This window comes from Colossoma macropomum, unplaced genomic scaffold, assembly GCF_904425465.1.
Source record: "Colossoma macropomum unplaced genomic scaffold, Colossoma_macropomum, whole genome shotgun sequence".
Classification (NCBI taxonomy): domain Eukaryota; kingdom Metazoa; phylum Chordata; class Actinopteri; order Characiformes; family Serrasalmidae; genus Colossoma; species Colossoma macropomum.
In genome coordinates, this window is record NW_023494794.1 from 18,433,850 (window position 1) to 18,453,916 (window position 20,067).

The 20,067-nt window shown below is 38.8% G+C and overlaps 1 protein-coding gene across 8 annotated transcripts in view; it reads left to right on the top strand.

Annotated features, from left to right (window-relative positions):
* The first annotated feature begins 248 nt into the window (after positions 1-248).
* phldb1a (pleckstrin homology-like domain, family B, member 1a) overlaps positions 249-20,067 on the top strand; it is an 80,702-nt gene continuing 60,883 nt past the window's right edge. For 2 of the 8 annotated variants that reach the window (XM_036580467.1, XM_036580468.1), the window contains exon 1: positions 249-532. In XM_036580467.1, coding sequence (XP_036436360.1) covers positions 467-532 — 66 coding nt within the window. In that variant the 5' untranslated portion in view covers positions 249-466. Of the gene's footprint in view, positions 533-7,894; positions 8,124-19,546; positions 19,761-20,067 lie in introns of those variants that run through there. The other 6 variants (XM_036580471.1, XM_036580472.1, XM_036580473.1 and 3 more) reach the window with 6 other exon arrangements.

Here is a 20,067-nt window from a genome sequence, read left to right on the forward strand (position 1 = left end):
GATGAAGAAGGCAACAAACCCACAAACCACAGGGAATTGAAATCACTCAGGAAGCGTCACAATGAGCTGTCCTGATGGTTTGCTATTTATATAACTGGATGTCCAAGAGGGACATGCACAGCTTGAGCAATAATTTCTGCGGTGTATAGTACAGGCTTTTGTCTGCGCCATCAGGCTGGGCATGTGAAGTTCATCATGAATGCCCTTATTTGGAGCTGGGGAGGAGAGGAAGGAGAAGGTGTGCCTGCCTTTTCATTTTTTCCTCCCACTTTTAAATGAATAACCATACAGTCCTCTACAGCAAAACAGAGCAAGCCCTGGACGTCAGTGGAATCAGTTCAGTCTAGTTCTTGTCTTGAATGTGGACTCTACTGTTAAGAAGAATGAATGCTACTGAGCTGTTTTAAAGTTTCTCAGGATGGTAGTGGATTCAGCTGTGGATCTCATTTAACCCAGAGTGTCCAGCATGATCTGCAGTGTCTACCAGGCCAACAAGAGCGACAGGGTGGCTCCTAAGAGAGTCCGCTTTCAGGTAAGTTAGCAGGTTTTGATTCATGAAGTTGATGATTTTTATATTTTTATGATCCAGATATATAACTGTTAATTTCTTTTAACAACCTTTCTGTGTAGGTATCTAATTAGCATTTCTGAGAAATTTTGGGACACTCATGCACTGTATAGTGTATGTGCCTAATGAAATACCTTTGTATGACCATAAGAGGGCGCTTGTTAACACGTTTTTAACAGACTGGTGCTTATTAAAGGCAAATGTGTTTGTGTTTTACCCTGTATGGATCACCACCACCCTGTGTTCAGACTAATTTACTGTCATATAAATTCTGGAAAAGCTACGTCTTACCAAAGCTGGAAACTTTCTCTTAAACTATTATTTCCACCCCCTGCTAGCAGCATCGCTTTGAAGTTTTTTCAATGGAGTCATTTCACCTTCAATCCCAGTCAGAGGTGGATACAGTAGAGTAGTCTAAAATCATCCTTAAAAGTGCTGAGTCCCCTATGGAGCTGTAGTGGAACTTACATCCAGCCCTTATCAGTATCTTGCTAGAAAAAACAGCATAGGTTGTGTTTTGGATGCTGGTATACTGGTCAACCAGCATGACCATGCTGGGTGTCTAGCTAAACCACCATAGACCTGCTTAGTACTCTTTTCCCCATCAGGGTAAGGAAACAAGTTTGTTAGATGCTATGTTTCTCTTGAGATTCCACTATTTATCAAGCGTCTCAGAGTAAGAACACTGATCTACGATCAGGTCTCATCAGTCCGTGTAACCCTCTTCAGTGGTGTGGAAAAGAAACAAACTGATCTCAGATCAGCATTCATACTCTTATACGTCTGATGAATATAGACTCTGCTCTAAAAACTAAAATTTTAAAGCGTGAAATGTGAAAGGTGTGATCTACAGCTGCAGCTAAGGTGCTGAACCTGCAGAAGAGAATGAAATTACACCTCAAACAAAAGAATTAGGAATTAAATGTGAAGAGCTAAAATTGAGCTCAGGAAAGAGATTCTTCACAAGTATATTTGAGTTGAAGTGAATGTATTATCATTTGAAAAGTACAGACCTCATTAAAAATGTACATAAGTACATAGAGGAAATGTAACTAGCCCTAAGCTAATGTAGCATTTATGAGGTGAATGGGGAAAAATGGAGAAACACTGTTTAATCAGTTTAACAGCTATCCATTGACAGGTCGGAGAGAGTGGGGAAAAAAATGATCCATGATTTTTTTTTTTCTGTGCTAACAAGCTATAATACTAATGACACATAATACCTCAACCTGATACATTAAGGAAACCTAAGAGGAGGTTCCTGAGGTCATGGTTAGGGACAATGGGTCACTGTGGTCTTACAGGGGAGAACAAAGAGCAAAATGTTCAACAGAAGCACATTTGCCCTCAGCTTTTAGTGAACTAATGAAGTAGATAAGCAAACGATGTAATGCAAAACATGCTTTCTCTTCTTTCTTCTTTTTTTTTTTTATCAGAAGTCAGGGCCTAGTGTACATACCTTTTGCGATCAGTTTGTCTGGTTTCAGCATGGTGCAGTGGTCTTTTTTTGCCAAGCAAGCTAGCAGAGTAAAGAAAATGAGGGATTTAATGCATAAAGCCCAATTTCTACGCAGCAAATCAAATATCATAGTTTTGGAATATTAAGGATTTTGTGTCAGACTGCAATGATTTCTGGGCAAGTTCTGCACCTGAAGACTACATTTATGTTAATTTGACCCCTCGCCACTCCAATTGGTCATTTAAGCTAATACAGAAATGGCACAGCCCAAGATGGCATAAGGGATTCCCTAAAGGTGGAGTGGTGAGAGCGAGTCTCCAGAGCATGGTATGTAGAAATGATATTAGAATGTATGTTTTCCTTATAGGTGTCCTCAAAGATTCCATTGTTAACATGAATACCAACTTTGGAATGAACATGTACGATGCTGTTGATATTGTGAAGTTGAAATAATATAAATCTCACCTTTCACTGAATAGTTTCTTATTCTTCTTCACAGAAATGTACAAATATTAGTACTAATTAGATATTAGTCTTATTTTCCTGTTGAGGCAACTTGGGGTTGAAACATGGCCATGGGATAGCTGTTACCTTGAAAATTGTAATGAGGGAGCATAGCACCCTGGAAATATACAAAAATATATATTTCAAAATTACAAACCAAAAATAATAAGACTGTTTTCTAGATGTTTCAGTGAGCAAATAAAGGACTCTGGGAACATAGCGATGACCCCACTAGCTGTTACATTAGTCAGTGAAAATAAAGAGCTCAATAAGAAGTTTTTAAATCATATGTCTAGGTTAATTTTTGGTTTGTAACAGCTTCAGGACAGAATAAGATGGTGAGATGGATGAAAAAGGAAGAGATTTTGACCACAAATGACAGGTCATCCACAGTTATATGAATGCAAACTGATGCTTTAACACAAACTTTATAAACTGTTTGAGTCTGACATCAGTTCAGTTTAGAGTCCGTATTTCCTACTGTTAGACTTTATGAAATTAGCAAAGTGTGTATTCAAAACCACTAATATGTAGCAGATCAGCGTGATCTCTTCAGCTTAGCTGACTCTCACCTCAGCACTTTGTGAACATTGATAATGATCAGAACGTTTTTACATGATAGTAAGTTGTTTTACTTAGATGCACTTTATATCTCCCAAAAGCATTGTTTTGAAAGTTCAGTGCTCTTTCAATAGACCTCTGAAGTTGTGTTGACATTTTGTTTTTGCCGTCATCCCCATATTAGGAACTCTGGCTGTAAGCAGTTTATCTCTATTGGAAAAATGAATGGCCTTTTTTTAAAAAAACATTACAACTGTTGTGCCACGAGGCAAACAGAAATGTTTCTCTTGGTATGTTTTGCTGTATACACATTATTTCTTTGAGGTTGTTGAAAATCGCTGCTATTGTGTCTTGTGGTTAACAAAGACAATCATAATTCAGTGGAAACAGTGATATTCAGGGGAAAGGTGTACACAGAACAAAATATATTGGCTTTGAAAGAGTTTTGTTTCATGTTGTGAAGTTTGTGACCCTTGTGTGGTGTTGGGTCTGCGGGACACATTTTCAAGGTTTACCAAAAGACAAAAATGATATGATTTGTTATTATTTCAACCCCAGACTCCTTGGCCTTTGCTCATTTTCTGTCAAGAACATATAAAATGTCACATTATTATTGACTTACCACTGAATACCCCCTAAACATTTATGTTACACATGTGGTGTTGGGGTGAACCCACTGGGAATAAAAGTGTGGAGGTGCTGTGTCCATTCACTGTGTTCTCCTCCTACATGGCCTGCTGTTAGTGTGTGTGTGTCTATATGCATGGGTGTGAGGGTGGACAACATGGACAGGCTGCTGACTGTCTACAGCTGCTAAAGGAGAACCTTACACTGGACACTTGTGATATTTTACACATCTGGTATTTTTACATAAATTGTAAAAGCCAATAACGTGGTGGATCCATCAGACCCACTGAGTATCAAAAACATGAACACCACACAAGGGTTAAATTAGTTTAAATTATTTATTTTGTGTAGAGAAAAAAGAGATTGAATTGGAAAAGAAGGAAAATTCCCTTGATTTTTTTCCCCTACAGTTCTGCATAAGAAGTCATTGAGACTGAATGGTTCGATTTAAAATGGTTCACTGTGTAGAAATTTACCAACCCAGATTTCTTTACAGTGGTGGTGATGGGGACCAGGGGTCACCATGTCTTTAATGCAAATATGGACATTTTATTTACTATCCACAACAATCAGTGAACCTGCATGTGTCTTCTGAGTTATTATAGGTAATATAGATAATAGTCAACACGTAGAAATTAGTGATTTTTGGGGGGGGCTATTTTTCCTGGCGAAACCCTGCATGTATCTCATTATTAATGTAATTTTAAAATACCTTTTGGCCAAAACCATACCACAGAGCTGTCGTAAATCATCCTCCTAGACATCAGGCAGCATATACTTACCTGTTTTGCGTCATAACTTTCTGTAAGATAGCTTCAGAGGTGTTCAGTGCTTTGGATGTCTGGTTCCTATTACCAACAACGTGAACAATTCTAACAGGGTAAGTTTCTCTAGAATGGCGCATTTCACGTCTGCTCACTCTGAATTACTTTGTTTACATTTTAGCCATTTAATTTGGTGAAATTTCACTTTTATGAAGCTGCAACAATTTAAACATTTTCAGTGTTCGGTCCAGCAGACATTGCAAACACTTTTCCCCCTTGTATTGTTTTGGTATTGGTATCAAATTCAAAGATCTGGTATTGTGACATCCCTCTTGGCAAGTGAGCTGGCAGTATTTAAGTCCTCACTTGTCTGATCACATCATGTCATCCTCTGCAAGTCTGAAGGTCATTCCTCAAGGTAAATACCTTACAGTCAGTTGCTTTTTAAAGTATCTGAACCATGTACATGCAGTTATTGTGACTGGGCAGGAGCCCCTTCAGCAAGTTCTAAGTGTTTGTTAGATTTACAGTCCAGACTGTTTATTTGCCTCAAAGTTTCCCCCACCCTGTTTCACCATGTAGTTCGTCCCACGCCAGTGCATGCTCCAGACACGGGTGGGCGGAATGGCGCATGTCTCACTTGGAGTGTCAGGGGGTTTTATTTGTAGCAAACCTCAGGATGACACATCATGGGCTAAACAAGGCCAGGCCAGCTTGAACACATTACACCAGCAGAGAACATACATAAGTCCAAAAACAGCATGAGTTCCTCATTTCCCTTCTTCAGAAGGGAAAAAAAAAACATGATATTCTCAAGTCACTGCTGTGCCTATTTGCATCCTTTTTTTCTTCCATAGAGCACTTGACAGAAAGCTTTTCTTGGAAGGGCCGTTTTATGGCCTTCTTGTTTTAACGTAATTGAATTTAATGCTATGTTTTGCTCTGTCTGGCTTGGTTAAAGCTATGGAAGTGGCATGGAAATGAAACCTTTCTATACTAAACCAACTTGTCACTGGAATGACACAATGATAGAGTGCTTTGCTTCTCCACTTTGCAAAATGATGCTGATGAAATGTAAATTGAGTGCTGTTCTGCTTTCCACTTGCTGTGTGTAAGTAAGCAGCTAGCGTATGGACACTGTGTGGTGATCTCTTACATCTGTACTGTCGTATGAGTGAACTGACCCTAAAATTATGACCATTTGGACAGTGCTAGGCCTTCAATTCAGGCCATAAATGTCAAAGCTCATTCATAACCGGAAGGAAAAATCCACCTCTACCATAATGCTAACTTCTGCTAGAGTCCCTCTGGGATTGAAGTAGCTTATTAGCACTAAGCTAATGGTGGTTTTGGCAGTACTAGATTAAACACAGACAGTTAAAGCTTCTAAAAGACATTCCAAGTTTTACTTGAAGCTTTACTTGTCACAGACATATTAGCATATTTTTTACCTTGTTGCAGTTTCGCAGTCACTCTTTCAGAGTGAACTTTGGTGTAGCGTAGCCGCCACTGTTTTCAATTTCTAACAACCCATTGCTTAGGCTGCCTTATCTAGGACTTCCAGAAGGCCAGAAGGAACCCTTTTTTTCTAAATTACTTCTGCCAACTGAAAATCAAAATGTGTTTGCTTGATTACTGTGTCACTTTGTAACGCTGTTGTATGCTGTTAATTAATCTGATGTGTTGGGCTGTCTCTTCAGCTCTTGATGTCCTGACCAATAGGAAAGCTTGCTTAGCTGTATCTACCTAGATACCACAGACAAAAACAATTCCTGATTGGTCAATTTTTGCTGGGCATTTAAAGAGTTTCAATCTTTTATTTCTATCCAAAACTTAACAATGAAACAAGAGTATGAGCGATATACTTGCAGAATGCAAATACAAGCATGATTCCATTAAATAAAAATGAACTAAAAATTAGACATATTTTTCAGTTCCCAGAATTATTTGGCCTTCTCTGAAGGCCAGGAAGGCCCAGTTGGTTTCCCTCTGATGGTAATATTTTGTCATTTTTTCAAACATATAATCTGTACTAAGTAATTCTGTTTTTCTAAAGTTTGCACCCAAGTTGGAACAGAAAATACTATTTAACAAGCAAAGCTATTTGTTGCTGTGTTTTTGCAGTTACTATACACTGGTTGTTATTGTTTACAAGCTCTCTATAATAGATTTATCAGTGCTCCGCCCACAAAAGCATTCTATTTTAGCGACTGTTGTAAGCTTGGGCAAGCTTTATAGAATGGTACATCATAGCACTTCTAACTCAGTTTTTGTCAGAATATGTAAGTTATTCATATCTGGCTGCTACAATGTTTATTTAGGGTGGCTACACATCATTGACTTTCCAGTTAAATCTATTTCTGTTCGTTTTGAAGGTCCTTTGTTGAAGTATATATAAAGTATTGAAGTATAAAAAACTTTTTTTCAATAACATTGATGGAATATATTTTAATAGAAAGAATCAAAATATAATATACAAATTGTATACAGTATATAATCCATAATAATGCATTGTCCGGCTGTCTTTGTGGAGAGATGTGAATTGTTTTATGCCGGGGTGGTTCTCATTCCCCCATTTCGCCCCTCATTACTCACTAGCAGCATTAAGTCACAGCAATTCTCATACAGAGAGCCAACAGTGTCTGTTATTCTGATTTCCATTCCACAAATGAAATAACCACTGGGGGCCTGCAGAAAGAGGCTACAGTGCTATACTATGCTATATGCTATGCTAAATGCTTCTGAGTTGAACTTGAAGCAAATCAAAACACTGCAGATTGGAAAAGATGACATCAAATTCACGTTAGCTAGATTGCACAAAATGAACACTCCACTAGCTCTATCCTAATAGTGTGAACTTTTATACATGTACGAAATGAATAGAATGTAATAACACACTCTAAATTTAGAAATTAGTTTGCCAGTCTTGCAACAGTTCCTAACACCCACATTTGTGGGTGGAGCATAGGTCAGTCGATCTAAATCTGTATTTTTATGATACATACATTTTTTTGATGTTCTAGAAGCGCTGACGATGCCCACAGCATACAGAAAAAAGCATATTGTGACATTATTTATCACAATAGAGATATCATCATATCGCCCAGCCCTAATTGACCCTATTGTACCCCACATCTCTCTGTCCACTGTCAATGCCTCCTATGTCCTGTCTTTCTCCCCATCTGTCTGTCTGTCCATCCCTCTTAGTCTCTGTTCCAGAGCCTGAACAAGTGTCGACCTCTTCAGCTGCGAGGATAAAAGGCGGCCTTGTGTCCGCAGAATGAGAGAGAGAGAGAGAGAGAGAGAGAGAGAGAGGCAGACAGAGCCTGAGGTTGAATTAGAGAGAGGGAACGAGAAAAAGGGGTGGGCAGAGAGAGAAAGAGAGGCTGTGTGGGTGGAGGAAAAGACAGAGAGGGAGGGTGAGGGGAGTTAAAGAGCATATTTGTCTCCCATCACTAGTTGCAAGTGATTTGTGTTAAGTTTTGGTTCTCTGTTCAGCTCCAGAGACAAAGTCCAGTCCAGGTTCATTTGGATTATAATCCCTGTCTTCATGGGATTAAGTGGTGGAATAGCGTATCGCCACTAAGGAGTTTGCCTGGTTACTCCGTGTTTTTTCTCCAAGACTTCTAGAATTGGTGAGGTGAGTTTGACTGACAGCTGGATCAACTTCATGTGCAGTTTTGGCTTCTCCTGTTTTGTAGACAATCATGGCCAGAGCCTCGAGGAATAGATTTGGGGTTTGTCTTGCGTTAGCTTGTCTAATTCTGCGTCCTAAAACAAACATGTGTGGTCTCCCTCTCTCCTTTGTGTGTGTGAGACAAAGATAATATATACTTGCCTATGAGTCTGTCTGTGTCAAATTGCTAGTTTTGCAATTTCCTCATGAGTCAGTGTCAGAATTAGCACAAGAGGAAGAATCTGGGCAGGAAGAGGAAATAAATAATATGGAGTGAGCAGAAAAACTCTGTATTTTTATGTCATTTAGCATTATGTAATTCTAGGGGATATTTTAGTGCCTGATTTAGATTAACTTAGATTGAATTGAAATGGCAATTGTGTTCCACTATGTAGAGGCAGTTTTATGGTCATAGAATAGAATAAAACATTATTAATCACTTTTGGAAATTCATTTCTGGCTTAATATGATAAATAAGTTGCATATGATAAATAAAATAGCAAAAAAAACATACAACTATATTGTCATATGCAAAAGTTTGGACACTCCTACTCAAATGACTTCGTTGATTCTTTGAGAAAATAAGTTAACATTCTACAGGGAACTGAAATATGGCTTAATTTCTGCCAACTGTCGTGCACAATTTCAAGTTATTTGCTCTGTTTACAGTATTCACTGTAGAGGATTTGTTCTTATTTTCTCTTCAACAAAATGGAACTTGACCAGCGGTGCCCAAACTTCTGCATACGACAGCAGGAGCAGCAAACATCTATCAGATTATTAAATAACCCAGGAATTCAGCAGAGAAATCACTTCAGGATTAAAAGAGTCCTTGGGAATGTTTCTGTGGCCCAAGGTTTCCTAGAGCGCCTACATCAAATTCAACAAATGGAGGAATGTCAGCAAATTAAGGACTAAGTTGCAATGTTGATGGTCCTCAGCATCATTAATCCCATTTAGACCAGTCTTAGGCTTAATCTGGGTCTGGAAAAGTGGCTCTTAAAGTCCTATTTAGTCTAGGTTTAGATTCATCTGGGTCTAGGAAGCTGGCCATAATTGTAAGAACAACATTATAGCACAGTGTATGGATGTATTGTAAATGGATTATATCTGTATATAGATAACAAACTAATCAATAACTAATTGATGACAAGGCACACATGAACTTCATAGGAGAGTCACTTAACCACCTAAATAACCTTTCAATGGATGGATTTCAAAGGATAAACATTCTGTGTTTAGAAGTGTCTCTGATCTGCAAGCCAAGATCCATTTAGGAATCTTAATTTTTGTAAGTGTAATATAAAAGATGGGTGTGAGAGAGTGAGTAATGGAACAGTGCGAGTCAGTGAGAAACTGGACCACTCTGGACCCAGCATAGCCCACAGATCATAGTGCTGACCTCAGCACAAACAATGAGCCTACTGTCCCAGTGGAGACAGCACTGGAGATGTGTGTGTGTATATATATATATATATATATATGACTGGTCCACTGACACACATTTGCAGTACCTGTCATCCCAGTTACACACTGTGGCTATGAGAGACCTACGGTCAGTTAGGGATGTCCCACAGATTACTCACCTGTCCATTCCAGCAGATCTCCAGAAGATCCATCTTCCTCCACTTAGAGGTGGGAGCATAAAAGTGAATATGTATTTGTCACTTTCCCTTAATATGGATTTGACCATTTCATGGATACCTTAATAACTCCTTAAACCTTGGACATATTAACTTTTAGACTTTTTAATCAGGAATCCTAATGCTTATTATTCAGTAACTACCATAAATGAATACTATAAGCCACTAGCGGCTGCATATTAGTGTAAAATCTTTAGATTATGTGTCAATTCTTTCAGCATCTTCTAAAGGTTTTTCACACTTACCCATCTCATTTAACAGTTCCTCAAAGAGCCAGCTATCTGACAGTGGTTCTTCTATGGCATCACTCCAAAGAAGCCTTAAGAGTGTAGAGCTGTTTGAGAGAATGAACAATTTTATATAATTTTCCTTTTTTTTTATTCATCAGTGCTCTCTCCCTACAATACTCAACATGCATTAGGCAAATACACCAAAGAACCATTGGGAATCTCTGTGGTGTCAACCAGTACTGACCGCTAGCCTAGTCACTGATCTATAGGCTAATAAATAAAAAAAAAAGCTCGACCCCAAAAATCCACCCCAAAGCAGTTGTAGTTGCCTCCCACCGTTAATATACATTAGTATGAGAGTGTATACCTATGACACACTTAAGGAAATTTCAGACTTGAAGGCAAAGAACTTAAAATGACAGAATAATATTGTGTGTATATGTGTGTATGGAGTAGCTAAGGCAATGTACTTGTGACACAGATATCAGCCAAATTCCACACACTCCTAATACCTGCTGCAGTCAGTGTGTGTGTGTGTGTGTGTGTGTGTGTGTGTGTGTGTGTGGAGAGCATAGGGAGATTACAAGCCAAGCACAGCAGGTCTGTCTGAATGGAAGCTTTCATACAAGACAGAGAGATCAGGCCACATAAACTGGGCACTAATGTGAAGCAGCTTTGTGCTCCTTTAATGAATTGTTTCTCTGAGCTGTAATGGAATAGTGCGAAGAAAGAGAGAGAGAGAGAGAGAGAGAGAGCGAGAGAGAGAGACAGTGGTCACATAAATCACTGGTCTATGTACACTTTCTGTCAAATGTTTGAGGACACCTTCACAATAACATCAAATAGAAATTCGTCCAGTGTGCAAAATACCCCTTGGTATTCGGGGGTCCCATGTTGGTTGACTACTCTAGTATTGGCTGCCTGCTAACTCACTTGCCTTAGCAGCACTGAGGCTAGCTTCAATGGCAAAAAAAGGCTTGGTCAGTATGCAGTCTTCAACAAATTATTTGAGATCTTACAACTTCTCCTCTACAATAATTTCCAGCCAGTCTCTTAAGAAATCTGGCAAGTTTTCAGATTTTCAAAATATGCTAAGGCATATTGTAATTTTTTCTGTGGTATCCTGGCCATAGTTAGAGTATCTAGGCTATGAAGAACTAATGAGGCAAGACAGATTGCTACAGTGCCCCCCCCGAGGCAGACCAGGGCATCTCTTGTTAGTTAATGATACCAAGAATAGGCCTACTTTGCCATTTTGTGGTTTAAGCAGGTTAAACAATACAACTGAATTTGTATTTGAGTGTCTATTTTACCCTAATGAACAGCATAATATCATAATAAGTTTGTTGTCAGGGCATCCCCTAGAACTTTGATTTTGACTTTTAGGGTGTCCAAGTGGATAATTAGGCAGTACCGGACCCCCAAGGACCCCCTGTATTTTGCACCTTTTTGTGCTTCTTACCAAGTAATCCCAAACACATCAGTCCATTGTTCTGAGAACACCAGCATCTTCCTTTTCTCAGTAACAGCTTCTTGACAGCTGCACATCCTATCAGACCCATAGTGTTGAGTTGTCTTCTCACAGTGGAAGGATGAACAGAAGCACCTGTGGATTTTTTGAGTCCGTGTCCAGAAAAGGTATGAAAACAAACGTGTATGTGTGTGTGTGTGTGGTGGAGAAGGAGAACAATAAGGGGTTATTTAATGCCGAGTTGGAGCAGGTGAGAGGGAACCAAGAGGGTTACGGTTGCTCTGGCACAATTTCCTGCTCTCTGTCTATTCCTTTATTCATCCCTGTTCACACCAGCCTAAAAGACAGGTGCTGTGTAAACCTGGCCATGGCTACGTGAGCCACTGCATTCTTCCCTTTCTACAGGTGGGAACTCAAATTTCCACCAAGGATTTCCCCCCGCTTATCTAGGCTTTAGGAATCAAATCACCAAAAACAGTAGGCTTCAGGCACGGTTAGCTTTTCATGTTGTCATACTTGCCTGGCCTGGGCTGCTGATATGCAACTATTTCCAACTTTTCATCTGTTCCCAGGCCACTTCTCATGCATGTTATTTTCCTGGCTGGATGGTGTGTATTGCTTCACTCGTCTGTTGTCGCACAGCTTTTTAAATCTGTCCTTCTGAGAAGGAAGAATTAGAAACAGGTCTTGCTGGAATGTTGGTTGGACTGCTGAATGCAGACACTCAGTCACACAAATCTGGAAAACATGTGCCCCTAAGCTAAGTATCTAGCTTGGGGTTGAGTCATACTGCATTAACTCAAGTGTCTAGCTTCCTTGCTCCAGGTGGAGGATGTAATGAAGGCTGCCATATGGCTCCATGTGGAAGAAGATCCTGAAAGATCCTTGTTTTTTTTTGGACAGTGACAATATATTAGACATAATTTAGCTTAGCCTTCATGTTACATCAACCTCAGTATCATCTGCCAGAAGTGGTGCAGCACGGCTGCTAAAGCATTCATTTGCATGATGCTGTTGTTTGCTACAACGTGAGTAAAAGCCATTGCAAGCCATTACACTGTATTCGGTACATGTATCTAGTGGTGTGCAACTCGTGGCAAGTGGCAAAAAATAGACTCACGGAATCTTCACTGTTTGCAGTAATGGTTTTCGAGTCTGAGCAACTGATTCGAAAAAGGAAATGTTATAAACAAAGAAAACATGTTCACTTTACCTTTTCATTTCCTTGTGCTTAGAGTTGTTTTTGAGCTGTATAGTTTATTAAGATGTGGCTTTGGCACCCTCTCCCCCTTTTGTCTGGTGCCCCCATGCATAGTGTCGCAGGCCAGACACAATCTCATAATGTGTAACCATGAGAAATTCTGGGCTGAATGTGGGTGGGGACTAATTGGGGTGGACACAAACTTTGAAATGTTTGAACCAATCCAACACTGTGGCTTTAACACTTTCCAACAGATAACAAGCTTGTTGTTAGTCCATGGATGCAATCTAAGTTAGCATGACTAAAGCCCCCCAGATAACTCTAATGAAAACAGCCTCTTTTGAATTTATTGTTTTTGTGATGTCATGCAATAACAATTTATATCTATCTGACTATTCAGCCTACAACAGCTTACCCCTCCCATTTATGCTGAAGATATAAAGAGTGTTGCACAACACAGGGAAGCCAATCAGAGCAGAGGTCATTTACATATATCAGTCTTGCACCCCTGGGTTGCACAATTGTTTGGTGAAAAAAATATTATTTTTTAAATTTTCCCTTTACCTTAGATGTAGTCAGTCAGCCAAGACGTGTTTGCTGTAATTGATCGGCTGATCAGTTGTATGAAATAGTCTAATTATCTGTAATGTTTGTCCATTTTTATAGATAACAGTATGACATAGAGAATTAAAAACCACATAAGCAAGTCTATTTGAGATTACTTAATGACTCAATGTGATGATTTACGTGTGCAGTTTACGTAGTGCTGATTGGTGGGGCATAAACTGACATGACTTGTTGGCTACATTACCCTTGTAGCTCCAGCGAAAAGCTAAAGAAGAAAACTTTGGACACCAAACGTCTTGGCTGGGATAAAGTGTGTGTGTGTGTGTGTGTGTGTGTGTGTGTGTGTGTGTGTGTGTGTGTGTGTGTGTGCGAGAGAGAGAGAGAGAGAGAGAGAGAGAGAGAGAGAGAGTGTGCACAGGTGTATTTCAGGATCCAGACAGAATTCCAAATTCCACAGCCCAACCCAAAAAGGTGCCATCTTTCCATCGTAAACTGCACATTAGAGCAAAAAATTTAAGATAGAAGATAGAACTTCTGATAGTTGGTTGCATGTCTGTGTATAGTTCAAGGGGAAAAAAACTTGTTAATCGAATGAAAACAGATGATGCAGAAATTCCGTGGACTCTCTTGGCCAGACAGAGAGAACATTTTGCCTCCATACCACAGTGCCAAAGAAGCAGACCCAGTCCCATCACACACACACACACACTAACAGTCCCCTGGTCTGAGTAGTGAAGAATGTTTAAGCCACGTATGCAGATGCACATTTGTCTGTAAAGGGAGCTGTGAGTACACTTTATGACGCCTCCTTGCTTTAAGCTGATACCATAATGAAGGAGCTGACTTTTGGAAAAATGCTGAAAGAGCTGAAAAACCTTATGGGTCTGTTAGTAATTCATGAGTCAGAGCTGGCTTAGTTTAGAGATTGCATACATCTAATTCTGAGATAAATCAATTTTGTATACACAAAATATATTTCAAGTTCCAGTTTTTTTAATAATATCTTTCTTCTTGTTCATTTCTAACCCGTGTTCCTGTTTCTGCCTAACTTTGGAGCACTTAGAACATCATTTAAGCCTGGGATTAATAGTGGAGTTGGGCCTTGAGTAGTTTGTTTTATAGTGGACAATCAAAGAATGGGTACTGGATCACTGAACTTCAAATTATCCATCAAAAAATGAGTGAAAATGCTGTTACAATTCAAAACCATTAACTGACATAGACAGCAGCCAAAGTGGCAAGAGACTCTGATAACAGTGATTGACACCTACAACTGCCAATGTAAAACATGTCTTAAAATCCATAAGTGAGAAAATGAAGGTAACAAGTGGTGCTTCAGTGCTATTTTTACCTTTTCATTGTCTTTTTTTCATCATCTTTAGCAAGGTTTGACATGATACTTAAGGTTATTTGTAAGCTGTGTTTTAGTTTATTAAATGTGGGCGGGAGCTTATTAGTAAGAGTTGATCGGTAATGTAAGATAACCTTAGTTTAGCTATCATCCTAACTAGCATCTATTGTCATTCAGAGGTGAGTAGACTAGCCTAAATCAATATAAGAAAAAGTATTGATACTCAGGTAAAATAATGGCACAAATAAAAGTAAAAAACAACTTGAGTAGAAGTACAAATGCATCTGGTTAAAAAACTACAAGTTCTAACTAACTTATAAAACTGCAGTGGAATTTCTTAGTGGATCCCACATCCATCAGCATAGGAACTAAGGATTGTTATGCTTTGCTCTTCTCTTTTTGGGATTCTTTTGGTCAAAAAATAAAGTGCTAAAGCTCCAAAGTGAAAGATATGACCAATCATAATGCACTACAGAGGACACTAGCAAAATATATTGAAATTAACCACAAAAAAGGAAATTGTAACTAAATATAGATGGCTAAAATGTAACTGGGTAAAAAATTGATTCCTTTACTCTTTAATGTACTTGAGAAGAGGTAAAAGTATTATAATTTGAAAATACTCAGGCAAGTATATATCCAGCAGTATATTACATGAGCAAATGTAAATGTAACTAGTAAATGTAACTAGTTACTGCCCACCTCTGCTGTCGCTTCAGTAGGCTGGCATTTAAAGGAAAGCATTTGCAATCAGCATGCATAGACAAGGTTAAAATAACTTCACATGGCTTTCAGCTATTTAATGTTAGCTGAAAGTACATATGTTGTGTGGTTAATGGGGGTCAATAGTGCCATTTTGAATGGTCACGGCAAATTCACAGGTAGGCCAAAACTTGTATTTCTATGCCGAGGGTTACATAAGCTACGACAAATGTATAACCTTAGCTGAGGCAGTGCTAAACACTGTTCAAATGGTGCAGTAAAAAGGCTCGTTGACACTGGTTTGTCAACCAAATTCAAAGAATTCATAACTCATATTAGGACAAAATAACAAAATAAATTCTTGTTTTGCACACAGGAGCAATAACAACCAAGATCATTTTAATATTGTGTCGATTTCTAGCATTTATGGCTTCGGAGTTAATGGGCTCACTGCAAAAAATCATATTTTGGCAAGTGAAATAATCTTAAATCTAGTTCATATATTTAATAAGATTACAATCTTTTCATTGTCAGCTTATTATAAGATTGTTTAACTTGTTTCTAGACATGTTTACTTATTTTAAGTGGTTTAGTTTGCAGTTGTAATGGGGTATTAGTTTGTAGCTGCTGTGATTAGCACTTAGCTATTACTATACCGTAGCTGTACCTGCTTGTACAGCTGCTTCATGTTGTAGCACTGTTAAAAACAAAACAGATGATGATACCATGCTTTATGTAATCTGTGGCTTGGGTTAGTGAAGATTTAGTTGTTCATTGACAGTTTTACAGCCACAGATGCTCTCACATACACTTATGTTAGCTCAAATAGTGCCTACTGCCTGTGCTGCTGCCTTTGAGATTGAAAGTGCAGAAAGTTCTCTCTTCTGCCTCTCTGTGCTCAGTGCTTCAGAGTGAACTACACCTATAATATTGTTCTTAGAAACTCCCTCAGCATGAGTAATGTATTCATTATCATTTGTTTTTGTTTTAAAGATACACTAAACATTTTGGGTATGCAATAATACAAAAAAAGTCATTATAATTCTCCCCAACCTTAGTTATTTATTCATTCATTATTATTGAAGATTTAGAACAAATTTTGCAAATTACTGATAAATTGACCAAAATGTCTGTTGTATATCTGGTGTGTTATGTCACTGTGTCATATGATGCTTATATTGTGATATGATATAAGCGACCCCCTGTCCTATTGACGATTGTGCCACATCCACTTGGAAAACTGTAGCTACTATATGATGTTCTCAACTACTTTTGTGCTTAAAACAAGCCGTTCATTACTGTTGATGCAGGACTTGATAAACTCATACTTCTTGCAGCAAAATGAGAAGCACCAAAATTCAATGCTGAACTGAAGCTGTATGTCTAAGAGCTTAGCAAATGCCTCACGGTTATCGTTTTTGGTTCAACTGGGATTTTGATTGGTCAATATCAGCTTTCAGAGTTTTTGGTTTATTTATTTATAAGATTTTAATATTGAAATTTCATTAAGCAGTCATTTTGGGTGGGCCTTGGCCCTCTGGGCCCAATTATAATGCCACCACTGATGAGCATTCAAGGGACTTTTAGTAGAAACTTCAACTCTTTTGAGAATCTGAATGCCCTCCAAGAAGGTGGCAGGGATTCCCCTGAGGGCAGTTCGACCAAAGGCCCTTGACATTCATCCGTAGCAGTTAAGTCATGGAAATTTCCTTTTGTTTTGACCATAAATTTTGGATTGTAGATGTTATCGAGAGCGTTCAAGAAAAAAAGAGGGCTGTTGGACCATGTTTCTTCCTCATGAGAGTTATTTGGTCCGGGGGTCAACGCACAGGAAACACCCCCTGCTCTGGAGGCAGCACCGGAAGAGCCATCTTCGGATCCAGCTGTGGTTGCTTGGTTTCAGCTCGACTTTGTTTGTGTCTTCGTTTCATTTGTTTGGGCTTTTTTGTCTTTGACATCTGTCTCACACACTATCTCCAGCTTTGCTGGCAATGGTCAGGGGAAAAATCCATATTATTGATAGATATTCCTTCTCTTTTTCTTTTGCGATTTCTTCTTCTTGCTATCAAAGAGTGTTCTGCTCATTTCCTGCGAGACTGCCCTGTGACTCTAAAGCTTTTTCCCATGTCCTTTTCCCAATTTGGCCTTCATCTCTGGCCATGTAACCTTGGTTAAGCTTTATCAACAGCCAGTTCGGTCCACATGTGTAGCTCAGAGTCCCACACGCTGTTTACTCCAAAGTTCCATGGTGACTGTGCCGCGTGGGGGAATCCTTAGGAGATGCATTGTTTCTTTGAATAAAATGAGTCATTCAGTAATGAACACTCCAGTCTTTAGGTGACTCATTTGGAGAGCACAGATCAGCACTTTCCGCAGCTGTTTTAACGCCGGCTAGGAAAACACCATGGTGTTTTGTCAGAGTGATGGAGGAACAGGAAGCCACTGAGAGGAACTCTACATGGAATATCAAGGCCTTTTACATCTCTCCATCTCCACCTCAATCAAAACAGCATGAATTGAGGCTCTTTTATCCAAATCTCAAAGCACCAGTGACAGCACAACCTGTTACTGCTAATCAGCCAATAATAGTCTTAGAGTCTCAGTAATACATCCTAGTTTTGACACCTTGGAGATCACAATGTAGGCTAAGTCCACCCCCCCACCCCCCTTGTAAACGTTAAGCAAAATGAGAAGAACAAACTTTCAAAAAAGTTTAACCCTCAATTACAATTTAAAGTTATTACAAATACATAAAAAGAAAAGCTCCATCTAAAGCTTCATACTTTTTTGGGTTGCTTATGAAGTTTTCACTAAGGAGAAACTTACATGCAACTAGTTGCATGTTGTAAGTTGTCTGCAACATAATTTTCTTGCAACTTGATGTTACATACCAATTAAAGTTGCATGCATCCACTTATTCCACTAGTTAACCAGATTAGAGCTTCTTATTTTTATACACCATATTTTTTCTCACTATAAATGGTATAATTTACATATTTCCAGAATTTTTATCATCTTTATATATTTTTTCACGTCATAACGTTTTTTTTCTACACATCTATATATTTTACATCTAGATCTATTTGATCTAGGCTTTTTTGTTATATAGTATAAGTTTTTGTATCTGTTGAGTTTATCTAAAACCTACACATTAATGTTTCAAATTAATGTGTAGCCTACTTGATGACTGGCTCATCAGGTGCTAGAAGCTTCCTTTCTGTATTAAGTTTCACCATTTGGATCCCAAATGAATTTAAACTCTTTGTAAATTTAGAGGGGAGGGGAAAAAGCATCTAGCTAGATCACATAAATCGCGAGAATATAAATATATGAAATAGAAATAAATGGTGACACAAGCACTAATTATGATTATAATTCACTTAGACAATAAAAACACATGTAATTTGAGTGGGGGTGTTAAAACTCCCCAATATTTTTTTTAGAATTAAGGTAATTTCAAAAAAGTATTTTTTTTATTATTGTTTTTTAAAGTAAACATATTGACACAGATCTCCAGTCCAGTCACTCTGATAAGTGGACAATGTTTGAGGACAATATTTGAGAAAAGTTAGTAAACAGTGAGGTCAAGTTGACTCTGAGGGCGACCTCTGCTCAACCTCATCAATATTTATCCACCATGTTTTGACACTGGTGCTAGCTTGCTAATAGCTTGCTAATTTTAGCTGCTAACTCGGAGGCTGCTGAGCTTGTTGCAACCGAAACAACAGACAAGAGAATCCCAAAAAGCTTCTTCTCTTCTCTTCTCTTCTCTTCTCTTCTCTTCTCTTCCCTCTATTTTCTTCTGTTCTCTGCTCTTATCTTCTTTTTCATCATCTTCTCTTTTCTTCTCTTTTCTCTATTGTTTTCTTCCCCTTCTCTTCTCTTCTCTTCTCTTCTCTTCTCCTTTTCATTTTCTCTCTTCTGTCTTCTTCTTTTCTATTTTCTCTCTCTCTCACTGTCTTTCTGTCTCTCTCTCACTGTCTCTGTATTTATCTCTTTCTGTCTCTCTCTCTTTCCCTCTGTGTCTCTCTCTCTCTTTCTGTCTCTCTCTCTTTCCTTCTGTGTCTCTCTCTCTCTCTGTTTCTCTCTCACTGTCTCTCTCTCTCTCTCTCTCTCTCACTGTCTCTGTCTCTCTGTCTCTCTCTGTCTCTCTCTCTCTCTCTTTGTCTCTTTCTGTTTCTCTCTCTCTCTCTCTCTCTCTCTCTCTCTCTCTCTCTCTCTCCCTCCCCAGCTGTGGTGGTGACAGTAGTCGTAACTCTGCGCTCTGGAACTCCTGAGTGTTTAGCAGTGTTTAGTCAGAGACATGGACTGTACACGAGCTGCAGAAGAAGACGCAGGAACAAACAAGAGCAGAAGTAAACAGAGCACATAACATTTAGACTAAGGCCATACAAGGTGATGGATCAATATTTGGACAGCTTTGAGTAGAAAAGATGGTGAGTATATGACTTCCTGTCATATCCAGTTCTGCTGGGAACATTAAAGCTGTGTTTCTTTATTTTGGCTTGAGAGGGAGAATCAGCGGACTGCTCTGCCACTGCTGTTCACTGAATCAGAGTTAGTTGAGCAAGTTTATTGGCTTCGTATCAGCTTGACAACTTTTTATGTTTAAGTTAAGGTGTCAGAATTTAATTGGCCGGCCTACAACAACTGGATGTCATGCACCTATTAGATTTAAAGTCCGAAACTATTCTCAGCTATATTTTGGCCCCACGTGCTTATCATACTTCTCTACCAGTTCAC